The 15,667-nt window shown below is 39.1% G+C and overlaps 1 protein-coding gene across 1 annotated transcript; it reads right to left on the bottom strand.

Annotated features, from left to right (window-relative positions):
* LOC121401250 (tubulin monoglycylase TTLL3-like) lies at positions 1-14,269 on the bottom strand. Its single transcript, XM_041585587.1, has 15 exons — positions 14,195-14,269; positions 13,918-13,950; positions 13,747-13,779; positions 12,173-12,266; positions 11,110-11,222; positions 10,357-10,450; positions 8,773-8,828; positions 8,227-8,349; positions 5,807-5,921; positions 4,661-4,792; positions 3,490-3,679; positions 2,979-3,127; positions 1,842-2,085; positions 958-1,393; positions 1-78 (listed from the first exon to the last, which is right to left on the bottom strand). Exons 1-15 carry the CDS (start codon positions 14,267-14,269, stop codon positions 1-3), a joined length of 1,965 nt encoding a protein of 654 aa, XP_041441521.1.
* Positions 14,270-15,667: the final 1,398 nt, after the last annotated feature.

The following is a 15,667-nucleotide window of genomic DNA, read 5'->3' as shown; positions in this document are numbered from 1 at the left end:
CTATCCCGCAGGCTTTTTAATTGAGCATCCTTTCACTAGCAGGCTTTTTCTGGTATGTTTAGGTTTTGCGATTTCTTCCTAGAATGTATACAATCAGAAACATTTTAGAATTAAAATATAGAAATCCAATAGCATTTAATGAAACATTTACATTCTGTATGAAAAGTGGCATCTCCCAACCTTAAAGATACAGTACTCAACAAAGAGTTTTTAATGGCCCTACATGGACTGCATTTGCCACAGGGTCTTATTATTGTCATACAGATCTATTAATTATATCCTGTGCTGTATTACTTACAATATTAATCTGGTACCTAAGAGACTGACATGTTGCCTTTGCTGAATTTAAATGGATGTATAGCTGAATATTTATTTGTTCTGGATACTGTTGGAACTCATTAGTTTTAAATATATCTGTAACCTTAGGGGCAGATTTTCCAGGGTCGAATTTCGAACTAATGTGAGTTTTTTTGAACTCCCATAACTTCGAAAATTTGAATAAAAAAAGACCAACTGAAATCTATTTAAAATAAATAAATAAATAAAATCGATTTTTTTTCTGCTGGTGAATAGGCTGTATTAGATTGTATTCGATTGTTCCAATCAAGTCAGATCGTATTCAATCGAATTTGTTTCTAAGTATTTAAAAAAAAACTTAGATTTTTCAAAGTCCACCATTTGACTCCAAATAGGTTCTAGGAGGTCCCCCATAGGCTAAACAGCACTTTGGCAGGTTTTAGATGGCAGTACAGGATAAAGATGTTGAAATCCAAGCCACCCAAAAACATTAGACATATAAGCAGACAATTAAAGATGAAGCATTGCTTAGTTATGAGCTGAGCTTTATAACTAATAGTTATAGCTAGTGCCTTGATATTTCTCCCTTATGAGTTGTGTCTATCACTGTATATGTGTTGGAGATGCAATAATCTTCGCACAGATAGTTATTGCACTTACCTTTTTATATATCAGTTCAAATGCTCCCACGTCACAGTTAGGGTCATTCTTGTGGTCAATCAACACACGGAGCAGGTCCTCATACATGAATGGAACAAGCTTCTCCATCGCTGCAGTGTATTTAAATAAATCAGGTTTCAGATTGATCTCGAGTAGCCAGGGCTGGAAGTCTTCTCCAAACATAAAATCAGCACCAAAAATATCAAAGCTGTTTTTTCTGTAATCTGATTGACCCTGGGAAACCTGCATAGCGTGAATGAGAGCTTTTTTCATCCCTGGTATAATGACTGAATCCCAGACATGCTCTTTTCCAATTGTACGAAGGTACTCCTTGAATCTGTCACTGTGCCACATCTTGTCTCCTGGCACATCGGGGTGACAATTACGTGCAATCGATAAGTTCCGTTGTACTGAGTTGTTACACAAATGGATAGAGCTGGAAGAAGAAAAAACAATAATGGTGTCAGGTTTATATCCAGTTGCAATTTCTAAGGATCCTCAAACAGCTTCATTCAGCCCAAGCTAATTGGTAATGGTTTCTATCAAAACAAATACCCATTGACCGACATATTAAGAACAATCTGTAACCACTACATCTGCCTTTACAGAGCCATTAGCATGCCATACACACACCATGGATTAAACCACAATATTATCCTTATTAAAGTCCCTAAAGCCCTAAATGTCACATTTATCCAAAGCATTTTATGATAAAGTTTTTACAATGTATTTGTTAAGGAAAACATGGTATTCCCAAAGGGCTGTAAGATGGGACAGTGTGTGACATGCTTAGGGACTAAAAATCACCCAGATCGTATTAACATACACTCATCATCCTTACATAAAAAATAAACAGAATGCAAGATATTGCACCATCTACTTACGTATCTAAACTCTCCAGTGTGAAGCGCCTTGTCGAGAAACGGAGGAAACTGTCCTTATAGAACCAGATGGTTAATGGGTTCCAGTCCGTTATCAAGAAATGCTGACGGAGATCGACTTTGGTTCCATGTACAAGAAGTGGCCTCTCTATGTACTTCTGTGCTACCCATAGCATATTCATGGTAAGTGCTGGATTGTTTTCCACTAGATCAAGTATGTCTTCCAAACAATCATTGCAATGTATATCTGTAATAAGACGTAAAGCAAAAATTAATATTTGTATAAATCAATGTTTCAGTCGCCTAAAGGCTCCAGTACCCCATTTTGTAATTTATGAAATCCCAGCAACAACTAAGGTTACCACTTCACTTCTTAAACACCAGACCCATATTGATCCTGCATCCCGAATGGCTAATTAGGAACTCATTTATACATATTCTCTTGAAGGATGTTTGTTTATTATGTGCCCAGTTTTACACAATGAGATGGCGACCCTCATGGATGCTCCTGAAATCTCCTCTTAATTTTTAATGGAGATATCCTTCAACCTTGTATGGGTCGTACATTGGCAGATCTGCTCGTTTGCAGAGGTTGCCAAAAGAGCAGATCTTGCACAGTATGTCTACCTTGAGTGGGCGATATCAGGCTGATCCAATCGGGGGCCCTAGGGCCCAATGACTGGATCACACAGCCAGGAATGCAGCCAGTGGGATTAAGGACTGCATCAACAAACCGATGAGGTCCTAATTCCGATGGGAATTTTAGGCCTGCCCAATAGACATCTGCCCGATTTTTGGCCAGATATAAATCACAGGACTGCATCGGAGGGCCCCATATATGGGCCAATAAATTGACAACTTAGTCTGTCGGCAGCTTTTATCACCCTGTGTATGGCTATGTATATAGAGATGACTGTTACTCTATATGTCCTTGCACTATTTCCTGCTTCAGCCTCCTATGTATAAAAAATATAGAGTGGGCTGAATCAAGGACAGGGTCCAATGGTCCATCATATATGTACCAATACCCAGTGAGTAGGTTAGTGTTCTGGATGATTGTTGGGAGCATAACAAATTGGTGCCCACCAAATTTTTCCCCCTACATATCACAGAAGTCCCTATTTTGCAGATCCCTTTTACCTTGTCCTCTAGCTTTAGCGCCTGGTTTTATGATCCAGATGTTTCTTTCTCCGTCGATATCCAGTTGTGGGGTCACTGGCTCCAGCTTACGTAAAACACTGCGGCAGTGTTCCACATACTTCTCAGAATTCTGTATGTGTGCGCCGTGACTGTAACAACAAGGAGTAGAGAAGGAGTTATAATTCTACTACTGGTCATACTATTAGAGTACATTATTTATGGATAGTATTATAATGGGTAACAATAGATCTATTATCTACAACAAATCTTTCTTCTGCATGATCTATATCAGACTTAATAAGCTACATTGCATCTAGATTGTCCGTTAATTAAATTCTGCAGAGCAGCAAGGAACTTGTAGTTTTGTATCACACCTTACTGGTTTTAGATACCTCTTCTAAAGAATATAAGACATATATATGGTGTGTTCACTGTTATTATTTTCCTACAATGAAGACAATTTCTATCTAAATTTAAACTTCCACAAATGATTTCATGTGACATTACTTACTGAATAATCTGGTAGTAGCTGCATAGGAATGTTTCCCAATTTGCAGCCACTGCGGCAGATACGGGCTCCAAGTCATTGTCGATATCTTTATTTTCCAAGATATCCAGATGCATTTTACAAGCCAGAAGGGCTGCTTCTATAACATCTTCTGTAACCGTCACAGCATCGCCATGATCTCTCCTGTTAGCAACTGCAGAAAACAATATAAGAGGAAGGCAACAATAAGAAGTGGGAACAAACAATGGAGGTGGTTGGAGAACCTTATTGCTTTTCCTTAAAGTCTAATCTTGCAGTGTGAAATGGACATGGTTTTACTGTACAGGTATGGGACCTGTTATCAAGAATGCTTGGGACCTGATAACTGATCTTTCCATGATTTGGAACTTCATACATTAAAAGGGTGGTGCACCTTTAAGTTAACTTGTCAATTCTAAGCAATTTTCAATTGGTCTTCATTATTTATTTTTTATTGTTTTGTAAATATTTGCCTTTTTCTCCTGACTCTTTCCAGCTTTCAAATGGGGGTCAATAACCCCATCTGAAAAACAAATACTCTGTAAAGCTACAAAAATTTTGTTATTGCTACTCATCTTTCCTATTCATATCCCAGTCTCTTATTCAAATCAATGCATGGTTGGTAGAGTAATTTGGACCCTAGCAACCATTTTGCTGAAATTGCAAACTGGAGAGCTGCTGGATAGAAAGCTAAATAACTGAAAAACCCAAAATAATAAAAAAATGAAAACCAATTGCAAATTGTCTCAGAATATTGCTCTCTACATCATACTAAAAGTTCATTAAAAGGTGAACATCCCCTAGAAAATCATGTGAACATCAAATAAACCCAATTGGCCAATTTTGCTTCCAATAAGGCTTAATTACAAATAATGTATCTCATAACTATTCAAATATAATCAGCAGTGTGTAAGTGCATGTGGGTGGAAGCTGAGGCTAAGTAACTTAGTACCAATTCTCTGAATAAATGCAAATTGGGGAAAACTAGGGGATGCCCATCTCACATCACTTTTTTACAGTATAAAATGTTCAAGGTGTTACTGTACTATGATAGGGACTATAATGTTGGAGCCTTGTATAAATCCTAAAAGTAACTGCAAAGTCCTGTGATCGATGCAGCCGAAGTTATTACCCAGAGGCGCTGCTTTTCCCTTACCTGACCGACACATAGCAGTGTTTTCTTCCTTTTCTCTTTGGCTGGGAATAACATCTTCACCTTGTAAAGTCTTCCCATTGTTTCTTAAAACCCATTTAAGGATATTACGGGCAGCAGTCATCCTGAAGTCATCTAAATAAAGGCAAGTTTAAGGTTAGAATATTCTATAGCCCGGGTTTTGGAAGGGTTGCCCAAGTCAAAACTGCCTGCCCGGTTTTCCAAGTTAGGCCCGCCCCCTGACTGGAGTTAACGGCAGCAAAAGGTGGCAACAATATGGGTGATGTTTGCACCTGCACCAAGGGAATGGGACTAGGTCAGGTTGGGGTTCTCTGTTAGAAGCAGTGTCCTGCTGCCTTAAGCCATATAAAACATTAGGGATGCACCAAATCCACTATTTTGGATTTGCCCTAAGCCCCATATCATTCATAAAAGATTCGGGCGAATACCAAACCAAATCCAAATCCTAATTTGCATATGCAAATTAGGGATGGGAAGGGGAAAGATTTATTACTTCCTTGTTTTGTGACAAAAAGTCATGCAAATTCCCTCCCGCCCCTAATTTGCATATGCAAATTAGGATTCTGATTCATTTAGGCTGAGCAGAAGGATTCAGCCGAATCCGAATCCTGCTGTAAAAGGACGAATCCTGGATTCAGTGCATCCCTATAAAACATGCAGTTATTTCTGATTGGTGTATAAGTACATTTGGAAGCCGCACCATGATGATTATTACATATAAAATGCAACATATACAAATAACCTTGGCGTCAAACAATGCTCTGGTTATAGGGTTGCCACCTTTTGCTGCCACTAATTCTGGGTGGGGGTGGGCTGATGACATTGAGGGGTGGGACAATGACGTGGCAAGGGCAGGACAAGGATGTTCAAGGGTCGGGCCAGTGACATTCGGGATGGGGCTATAACGTGACAATCGGCGATTGCCAGATTGCCACATCAATCTCAGGTAATCCCGGTTTTCCTAATTTATAACCCTGGCAGTCCTTCCAAAAACTGGGCTGTCCGGGTCAAAAGCAAACAGGTGGCAACCCTATTTGGTTACAACGTGTATAAAAAAAAGCCCAGATTTTACAGGTAACATGATCATATCCCCGGAATGTAATGCCATGCAATTCTAGGCACTCTTACCAGTGAATGCTTGCCTGTCCGCTTCATCTACTAGGTAGTAGCATCGAGGGAAGAATGTGTGTGGATCCTCGTCAGCATACCAATGCAGTTCACTTAAACTCTTGCACAGACCAATCTAGCACATAGAGGTGATATTTAGTTAAACATTTGTAATGTATTAAATGTGTATGTACAATTATAGAAAATAAATAAATATAATATATATATATATATATATATATATATATATATATATATATATATATATATATATATATATATATATATATGTGCAGGCCTGGATTTGTGGAAAGGCCACCAAGGCCCGGGCCTAGGGCGGCAGGATTTTAAGGGGAGGCATGTTGCCCAACCACACCCATATTGGTTCAAAAACACTGGAGATGCGCTGGAGATACAATGATTTTTTAATTTCCTGTGCGCCAATCCCCATTGCTCCAGTCCCAATGATGAAATTTTGCACAAATAAAGGGGAGGGGACGGAGTGACATACAGCAGTGGGCCTAGGGGCGCTCGCTATGTAATTCCGGCCCTGTATATGTGTATGTGTGTAGTTGGAACAAGACTTAAAGGCTACCAGTAAAATTATAGGAATTACAGTTTAACAACACTGTTTAAACACTGATTGCTACATTTCTGACTTTACATTCCCACCGGGCCTTGTTTACAGCAGTGTTTGGGTGTGATTCTGACTAGTCTTGCCCTAGCATGCTAACTGGGTTCCTGTGTACAGCGTTGGACTAGGGGGTACCCGGCTCCCCCAGCCACAGAGCCCGCTCTCCTGCCCAATCTTGGCCGTAACTCAAGCTTCCCCCCAAAAGTGCTTGCATACCTATTCTTGCGTTATGCGTCCGGGGTCAGGGAGGGAGGTAAGCAATGGCAGTGCAGGGAGCGAGTCTGGGCTGGCGGGTCCCAAAAGAGCCCAGGCCTACCGGGTTTTTTTCCCAGTGTCCTGCCAGCCCAGTCCAATCCTGGTGTACCATGTTGCTTGGTTGCTAGGGTCCAAATTACCCTTGCAACCTTGCACTGAATTAAATATGAGACTGGAATATGAAAAGGAGAGGGCTTGAATAGAAAGATGAGTACCGTATATACTCGAGTATAAGCCGACCCGAGTATAAGCCGAGGTACCTAATTTTACCTACGAAAACTGGGAAAACTTATTGACTCTAGTATAAGCCTAGACACAACTACAGCCCTGTCTCCCAGCAGCGCACATTCTGCCAAAGCGACCCCCCCAGCGATCAACCGGACTTCTTTGCAAAGTTGATGGTGACAGAGAATTGCCAAACGGATTACTGTGTGCATTGTTCCACTGTCCCACTACCATGTGCAGAGGGTGCTGTGTGATATTGCCATCACTGTTAATCCTTCATATAACCAACAGAGGGCGCTGTTTGATATTGCCATCACTGTTAATCTTTCGTATAACCAACAGAGGGCGCTGTGTGATATTGCCATCACTGTTAATCTTTCGTATAACCAACAGAGGGCGCTGTGTGATATTGCAGTCACTGTTATTCTTTCATATAACCAACAGAGGGCGCTGTGTGATATTGCAGTCACTGTTAATCTTTCATACAACCAACAGATGGCGCTGTGTGATATTGCAGTCACTGTTATTCTTTCATATAACCAACAGAGGGTGCTGTGTGATATTGCAGTCACTGTTATTCTTTCATATAACCAACAGAGGGTGCACTGTTATTCTTCCATATAACCAACAGATGGCGCTGTGTGATATTGCAGTCACTGTTATTCTTTCATATAACCAACAGAGGGTGCACTGTTATTCTTTCATATAACCAACAGAGGGCATTGTGGGATATTGCAGTCTCTCCCCAAGTGAACTGTTGGTATAGGAATGATTAAAAGTGACTGCAATCTCAGCTACTCGGGTCGGGTACCGCTGACCCGAGTATAAGCCGAGGTAGACTTTTTCAGCACATTTTGGATGCTGAAAAACTCAGCTTATACTCTGGTATATACGGTAATAAAAAGCAATGAATGTGCAGCCTTACAAAGCATTTGTTTTTTAGATGGGGTCAGTGACCCACATTTGAAAGCTGGAAAGAGTCAGAAGACGGTGGCAAATAATCCAAAACTATTAAAATATATAATGAAGACCAATTTAAAAATTAGACATTATAACATACCAAAAGATAACTTTAAGGTAAACCACCCCTTTAAGTTCAAATCATATATTGAGGCAGGCTTAGACCGGCTATCTGGAAACTGGCAGATGCTAACGGCTCTGCTATAAGTTGTCATACAACAGTGGTTTATAGAGGGTCAATACGGGTTTATTTGGACATGAATACAGTTTAAATAGCAGGGCCTATAATAAATCAGAGGCCAAATGGAAATGAAAGATCTGGTTGGTTGCTATGGGTCATTGTCAGTAATTTTAGAAGTCGTCTCACCTTGGTTGTGAAGGATCGTGTTTCTTTGAAATTATTGATCATCTGGTCCTTATTCAGAGAAGTCTTTACCAAGGATCGTAATCCCCAGATGAGGTTGGGTTGTACGTTGTACCAAACCTTCAACTGAAACATAAAATATACACGTTGTCATTTATAGAAGGCACTAAAATATGGTAGGGAATGTTAACATTTTGGTGCATTATATTATTTCCACTACCCCATGGCAATAAGAACTGGCAGGGTAATGTCTAATTATGCTGCTACCATACGCTGAAATGTGCAAGTTCTGTAGCTTTAAATGTGTCTGGCCTTTCTCTACCAGTGACATCATGCACTTTAATGGACCAGTACATAGAACTCAGGAACATAAGGGAGGCTTTAAAGTCCATATAAAGAAATATATTTAGATATGGGAAGCGACAAATACAACTTAATTGTGCACTTCTATTGTGGGTTGAGCAATGGCAATATTATGATAATGGCAAGCACTAGCCGTGCTTTGGCAATTGTTCACTTAAGTGGACTAATTTACAGATATGGATTTACCTCATGTTTATAGGTCCCGCTTTCATCAAGAAACGTAGTGTCGGAGGAACCAGCATCTGTTAAGGAAAAAATATTGTGTCAGTATCATTACAACAGTTTAGTAAATTGCTCAAAAAGGTTCTACTAACCCCAGGTAATGATCATATATCCCAGGTACATAGGGAATATCATACTATTTACTTAAATGACAAAAAATGTTTAATTAATGCTCAAGAATGGAGTACTCAACTATGTAACCAAACCACCTTTTGTGCTGTCAGGTGACTGTAGAAATAGCACCTCAACCTGCCTGGGGAACACATTTGTTGAAGGCGATTGAACTGCTCAGAAGGGCCTGAAAGATTGTCTTATAGGGGATTATTTACTAAAATCCAAATTTATCTCCTATTCTATTCAAAAACCCATGACCAAACTCCAATGCCCAATTTTAGATTATTTATAATTAGGGATGCACCAAATCCACTATTTTAGATTCAGCCGAACCCCCGAATCCTTCGTGAAAGATTCGGCTGAATACCAAACCGAATCCGAATTTGCATATGCAAATTAGGGGTGGGAAGGAGAAAACATTTTTTACTTCCTTGTTTTGTGACAAAAAGTCCAGAGATTTCCTTCCCCACCTCTGATTTGCATATGCAAATTAGGATTCTGATTCAGTTTGGCCAGGATGAAGGATTCCGAGTCCGAATCCTGCTCAAAAAGGCACAATCTTGGCCGAATCCCGAACCAAATCCTGGATTCGGTGCATCCCTACTTATAAGTAAAAAAACTCAATTTAATTGGATAGTGGGAAAAGCTTTTTCCAGAATTGCTAGAATTTTTGAGGCTATTTCCCAAATTGTTCAAATTTTTTGCATTTTCAGGCGAAAACCATGAAAAATTCGGATTTACGGGCTAGACCCAGCACAAACCACAATAACTTCAAATTGAGATAGGCGCCTCTCTCACTGACTTATACAGGACCTTGACAGGTCTCAGATGGTGGATTTTTGGATACTGGCTTTTTGCAGCATTGGGGTATAATAAATCGTTGAAAATTCAGGTTTCCTGATTTTAGCATTCAGATTTTGATAAATAACCCCCTTATTGCTCTGAGCCAACCACCCCCTCAGTTTAATTCTACTTCAGTGTGCTACAGTGTTGCAGTTTTTTCTAAGAATTATAATCATGGTAATAATAAAAAAAATAATTTGTAAATGAAATATATAAAAAGACCATTATAAAAAGACCATTGATGTTGTTGAACTCCATTGAACCGAAGGCCATAAAGGGCATGAGAAGGGCCATCTCTTATGTGAACTACAAAGACTTGGTTCTTCCCTAGAGATTTAATATTACAGAGGCAGATACAATGCCTTTTGGCTTATGGACATGTTTACATGAGAATCTTTCAGCTGAGACACTGTCACTGAAAGATAAATCTGGATGCACTTTCATACCAATTGCGCCTATTCCAGGACTTGTATCCAAGTCTACATCATAAACCTTGTGATCATAAAACCCCAGGGCAGGTACTAATAAAAAGTCCTGGGCTTCAGTTGAACATTTATCAGAAAAAGATTTGTATTCCCTAAGCAAACTTACTAAAGGTGAGGGAATTCTTCTCCATCCATCCTCTTCTCAGCAGGCCTCTATGGAGGTCAGGATTGTTATATTGAAGCCAGAATATGTTCTTCTTCTGGGAGGTAAATAAAAAAATAAGAAATGTTGTAATAACGGTTGTTTACAGAATTAATTGCTTGTATAGCTTCACTTGTTTCTAACTAGTGTTACATTCCCACTGACCAGGAGATCTTAGTGAAATGAGGTCTCTGATACTTTTAATAGATGTTTGGGTGTTCTCTGGTGATCTACAGAAACCCTACCTGATGCAGAGCAGGATGTAAATCCAAATTAGTGGCTACTTCCAGTATTATTTGACTCACATTATTATAGTGGGACATGTAGTACAACAAAGACTTAATAGCTGTAATATATCACTGACTCAATAATGCTTGGGTTTCTATGTCAAGTGATTGTAACATTGGGGAAGTCATCTCCTCTCCCTGTGCCTCAGGCACCAAAACTGACTCCATGTTTTTATTGTTATACTATTATACTAAGGGCAGAGACACACGTGAAGATTCTGGGAGATTAGTTGCTTGGCGACAAATCGCCTCTTCTTCGGGAGATTAATCTCCCCGAACTGCCTTCCTGCCGGCTAGAATCGAAATCGCTGGCGGGATGGCACTCGGAACACTTCATTTTCGCCGGGTGTCCCCGACTCTTCACGTGTGTCTCTGCCCTTAAAGTCATAGCATTGGATAAAAGAATCCCTGGTGCAAGAACATAACTTACCTCAATTGCAGCTTCAAGTTGAGCTTTGAAGCGCCTCCGGCATTCTGCACGTTCTCTCCTATGGTGTATAACTTTCCGTATGGCAGAAAAACAATTTTTCCCTAAAGGTGAATCTGCGAGTGTGCAAAAGGGAATAGTTTGGTTACTGCAAGTTGCAATAGGTTTATCCATTTAAAGGGATAGCTTGTCATATTGTTGATCAGCCTGACAAAGACATTGATATTTGGAGGCCGATTAAAATTGGTCTACATTTTCATTATTCATCTTTCTATTCTGCCTCTATCTGTTTTTAGGGTCAGCAACCAGAAAAGCGCATTCATTCTGAGGCTGGATTTTATTGTTAGTAAAATACTGGATCACTTGTTTCTCTTCATGCTCTCTCCTACTGGCCTCTTATTTAACCCATTTTCTGGTTGCTTGGGTAAAGAGAACCCTTGCAACTATATATCAGTTTCAACTTCATATTGGAGAGCCATAAACTTAAAGTTAAGTAACTTGAAAACCATAAAGAAGAAAAAATGAAGACCAATGACAACTTGCCTAGGAATGGAGAAATTCTCAATAAAATCAGATAAATGTACAATCCAAGATACTACAAGGCCCAGTTCTTTAAAATCTCACCAAACTGCATGTAGTGTTGGAGGATACACAGGATAGATATCAAGTCTTCATAACTTGGTGATGAGGTGGCCTACAAACAGTGTCGGAATCATTGGACCTGGATTATTTGAATTGGACCCTGTTTGTGGCCTGAAATAATTAGATCTGGAAAATTAGCAGCCCTGTAAAACTGCAGAAGTGGTACATTGTATACAGAAAAAGTAGTGGTTATAGGGACACGTTCTTCCACTAATAACAACGTAGTATTGGACTTTAATGTTAAAAGTGGGTCATGGTGTAGAAAAAGTCAGACACCAATTGGATCCATGGCTAGTAACAGATAGCAACCAATCAATCATGCCCGTTTACATTTCTAGCTGAATAAGAAGAACTAGAAGTGATAACCCTTCTGGCAGTACAACACTTGCCTATTCCGCTTGGATATTGATAAATATTTGCCTACCATTAGGTTTCTTATCTGTTTCTGTGTTGCCACTAACTTCACCAGGTTGAGTTTCTAGTGGTTCTTCTTTGCTCTGCTCCTTCTGCTCCTTCTGCTGAGAGGAGAAAAATACAGGAATGAGAACTTCCCAAAATGCAAAGTAAATTCTACAGTTCCAGATATTACCAGGCCCATAATCCCCTGGTACTGTCTGAAATGTGTTTAATTTTATTGGGAACAAATATATATAGATATCTATACAGGTATTCGATCTGTTATCCAGGATGCTGTGGACCTGGAGTTTTTTTGGATAATAGATTCTTCATACCTTAAGTCTACTAGAAATTCATGTAAACATTAAATAAACACAATAGTCTGATTTGGCCTCCAATAAGGCTTAATTCTATCTTAGTTTGGATCACTTACAATGTACTGTTTTATTATTACAGAGAAAAAGGAAATCATTTTTAAACATTTTGATTATTTGGTTAAAATGGAGTCGATGGGAAACGGCTTTTCCATAATTCAGAGCTTTCTGGATAAAAAGTTTCCAGATAACAGATCCCAACGGATCTGTATATGTATACAAATATATATATATATATAGATATATATATATATATATATATATATATATATATATATATATATATATATATATATACTGGTATGGGATCCATTATTAGGAAAGCTCAGAATTACAGGAAGTCCGTCTCCCACAGGCACTATTTTATCCAAATAATCCAAATTTTTAAAAACTGATTTCCTTTTTCTCTGTAATAATAAAACATTACCTTGTACTTGATCCAAAGTAATAGATAATTAATCCTTACTGGAAGCAAAATCAGTCTATTGGCTTTATATATGTTTACATTTCTAGTAGACTAGGTATGAAGATCAAAATTTCTGAAAGATCCATTATCCATAAAACCCCGGGTCCTGAGCATTCTGGATAACAGGTCACACACACACACACACACACACACACTGTTATTTATTATTACATTTAACCGAAAATTTGCTTTGCGGGAAAAAAATCTGATCTTCGCGATTTTTTTCGGATTTTTCACCCGAAAACTCCGATTTATAAAATACACTCTAATTTCTTATGCTTTTTTGCCCGAAAACTTTGGGGTATTGCACAAAAACCCAGCTGGAAAAAAGATGCTGGATTTTCTAATCTGGACTTTTACATCCTCTGGGTTTAATACATTTTTTAAAATTCCGATTTTATAGAAAAAAATCACAAATTTTTCGGGATTTTTGCATTTTGAGTTTAGTAAATAACCCCCTATGTGTGTGTGTGTGTGTGTTGTTTTTTTAGAGTTGATCTTTAAAAAATATGTCCCCTAGTCGCATGGCAGCAAACTGTCAGGACAGTGGATGGAAAGTAATAAGGGTGGATGATCCAGGGAGCCCTAATCACTTTATTAAGTGCCCTAATATATCAGAGTGTGTCACAGTTCCCTGATCTTTCCTCTCACATGAATAATTATATTGTATAATGGGGGGGGCACAAATTGATTGGCTGAGACAAACCAAAGTATCATTATAACAGAGGTACTTGGGCCAAGTGCCCCTTCTTTTATGCTTACCTGAACATTGATGTCCACAGATTTCTGAGGTTGCTGGTGGCAAAGAAAGAATAAAACATAGTTTAAGCCCAATTAGTTGTACGGGGAGGGGGGCTGCTAAATAGAATATTTTATAAAGCAGCTAATACAAGGTTGCAAAATAAATAGTTGAAATCAGTGTTTTCTACATACCTGGCAGACAGCATCGGTGACATTTTCTGAAGGCTTAAGAGAAAAAAAAAACAGTGTTAGAAAATGATAGCATGAAAACGAAGAGCTAGGGATCAGGGCTATGACACATGTGGCATTTGTGGGAGACAAAAGGGAAAGTCAAAACTGCCACATGCACATTAAAGACTCATTATCTATATAATCTATAAGGATTGGCTCAGTATGGTAAGTAAATATGTACTATGCAAAGAAAGACAGTGTGGGGAATACAGAGAATTGTATTCTATATGCTACAAACTTCTTTAAGGTCCACTTGGATTTCTTCAGGTTCAAGTTTGTCCTGTGGTTTCTGAATGAGAAAGAACATATACATTATTAGTTTATAGTCAATGTCAATTTATATATTTTTTTATAAAAAGAAATAGCAGTTCAAGTGTGTCTTTTTGTATCAAATGTATTCAGACTTATTTATAGACACACACACACAGACACACAAACAGACAGACACACACACAGACAGACACACACACAGACACAAACACACAGACACACACACACAAAATCTGTGTGAGGCTCTGTGTGAGGCACAAGATCAATTGGGACTAGATGGTGTCGTTTCTGAAGAAACCACAAGATGTTGGCTTTGAAACGCAAGAGGTGTTGGGGCCAGTCGCCCCTGGTGCATAGAGAGTACACAAAGTTGGTAGAATCTGGTTTAAAACGGTGAAAATTGAAGCAGATCAAATTGTTCCATTAAAATCAATCCAAAAAACCTGATTGGCTGTTTTTGGCTCCACCCACTTTTAAAATTTGAATCCCAGTCCCCCTGTGACCGACTGTGCCAAGTTTGATGTCCCTGCCATTAACTGTGAAAGAATGGCAGCAACTTATATCTTGACATTGATTAGCAATAGGTAACATTTGATTGGCTGTTTTAAGCTCCACCCAGTTTTCCGAATTTTAACCCCAGTCACCCAGTCATGGTCTGTACCAAGTTTGGGGCCTCTGGCTTTAAAACTGTGAGAATGGTAGTATTTGAAACTTTTACATTGAAGTCAATAGGTAAAATCTGATTGGCTGTTATTGGCTCCGCCCACTTTTCCTAAATTTTGACCACAGTCACCCAGTGAGTAATTGTGCTGAGTTTGGGACACTTGGCATGGACGCCATAATAATAGCAGCAATTTGGCGTTTTTCATTAAGGTCAATGGCTGAAGTCCGATTGGCTGTTGTTGCCCCGCCCCCTTTTTTTCCTAATTCTGAACCAGAGTCACCAAGTGACTAACACTTTAAGGTTTCGGAATCATGACATTAAACCTGTAAAAATGGCAGCAGTTTTATGTTTTTCTCTTGAAAATCAATGAATGACATTTGATTGGTTGTTGGTGGCTCCACCCACTTTTCCTAACTTTGAAGTGCAAACACCCAGTGACCATATTTGTGATATTCGAGGTCCATGACAGCAATAATGTGCAAATGGCAGCAATTTTAATTTTTCCCATTGAAATCATCAAAGAAATCTGATTGGTTGTTTTTGGCTCCACCCACTTTTCCAGATTTTGATCCCGGTCCTCCAGTGACCAACTGTGCCAAGTTTGAGGACCCTCCCATAAACAATCTAAGAGCGGCGACAGTTTTAACTTTTCCCATTGAAACAAATGGCTAATATTTGATTGGCTGTGGTAGACTCCGCCCACTTTTCCAAATTCTAACCCCAGTGACCCATGGTGAGAAGTTTTGGGTCTCTGGCTTTAACACTGTGGGAATGACA

Source organism: Xenopus laevis, chromosome 3L (assembly GCF_017654675.1).
Source record: "Xenopus laevis strain J_2021 chromosome 3L, Xenopus_laevis_v10.1, whole genome shotgun sequence".
Classification (NCBI taxonomy): domain Eukaryota; kingdom Metazoa; phylum Chordata; class Amphibia; order Anura; family Pipidae; genus Xenopus; species Xenopus laevis.
Note: the sequence above shows the minus strand (reverse complement) of the source record. Positions and strands in the feature narration are given on the sequence as shown.

What these genes read in the sequence shown, in the direction of transcription:
- LOC121401250 (XM_041585587.1), bottom strand. Translation starts at nt 14,269, where the DNA reads ATGTATATGTTCTTTCTCATTCAGAAACCACAGGACAAACTTGAACCT. An exon ending in CTGTGGACATCAATGTTCAG is followed by an intron (nt 12,267 to 13,746) that starts GTAAGCATAAAA and finishes TTCTCCTCTCAG; the next exon opens with CAGAAGGAGCAGAAGGAGCA. An exon ending in CACTGCTATGTGTCGGTCAG is followed by an intron (nt 3,680 to 4,660) that starts GTAAGGGAAAAG and finishes TGTTTTCTGCAG; the next exon opens with TTGCTAACAGGAGAGATCAT.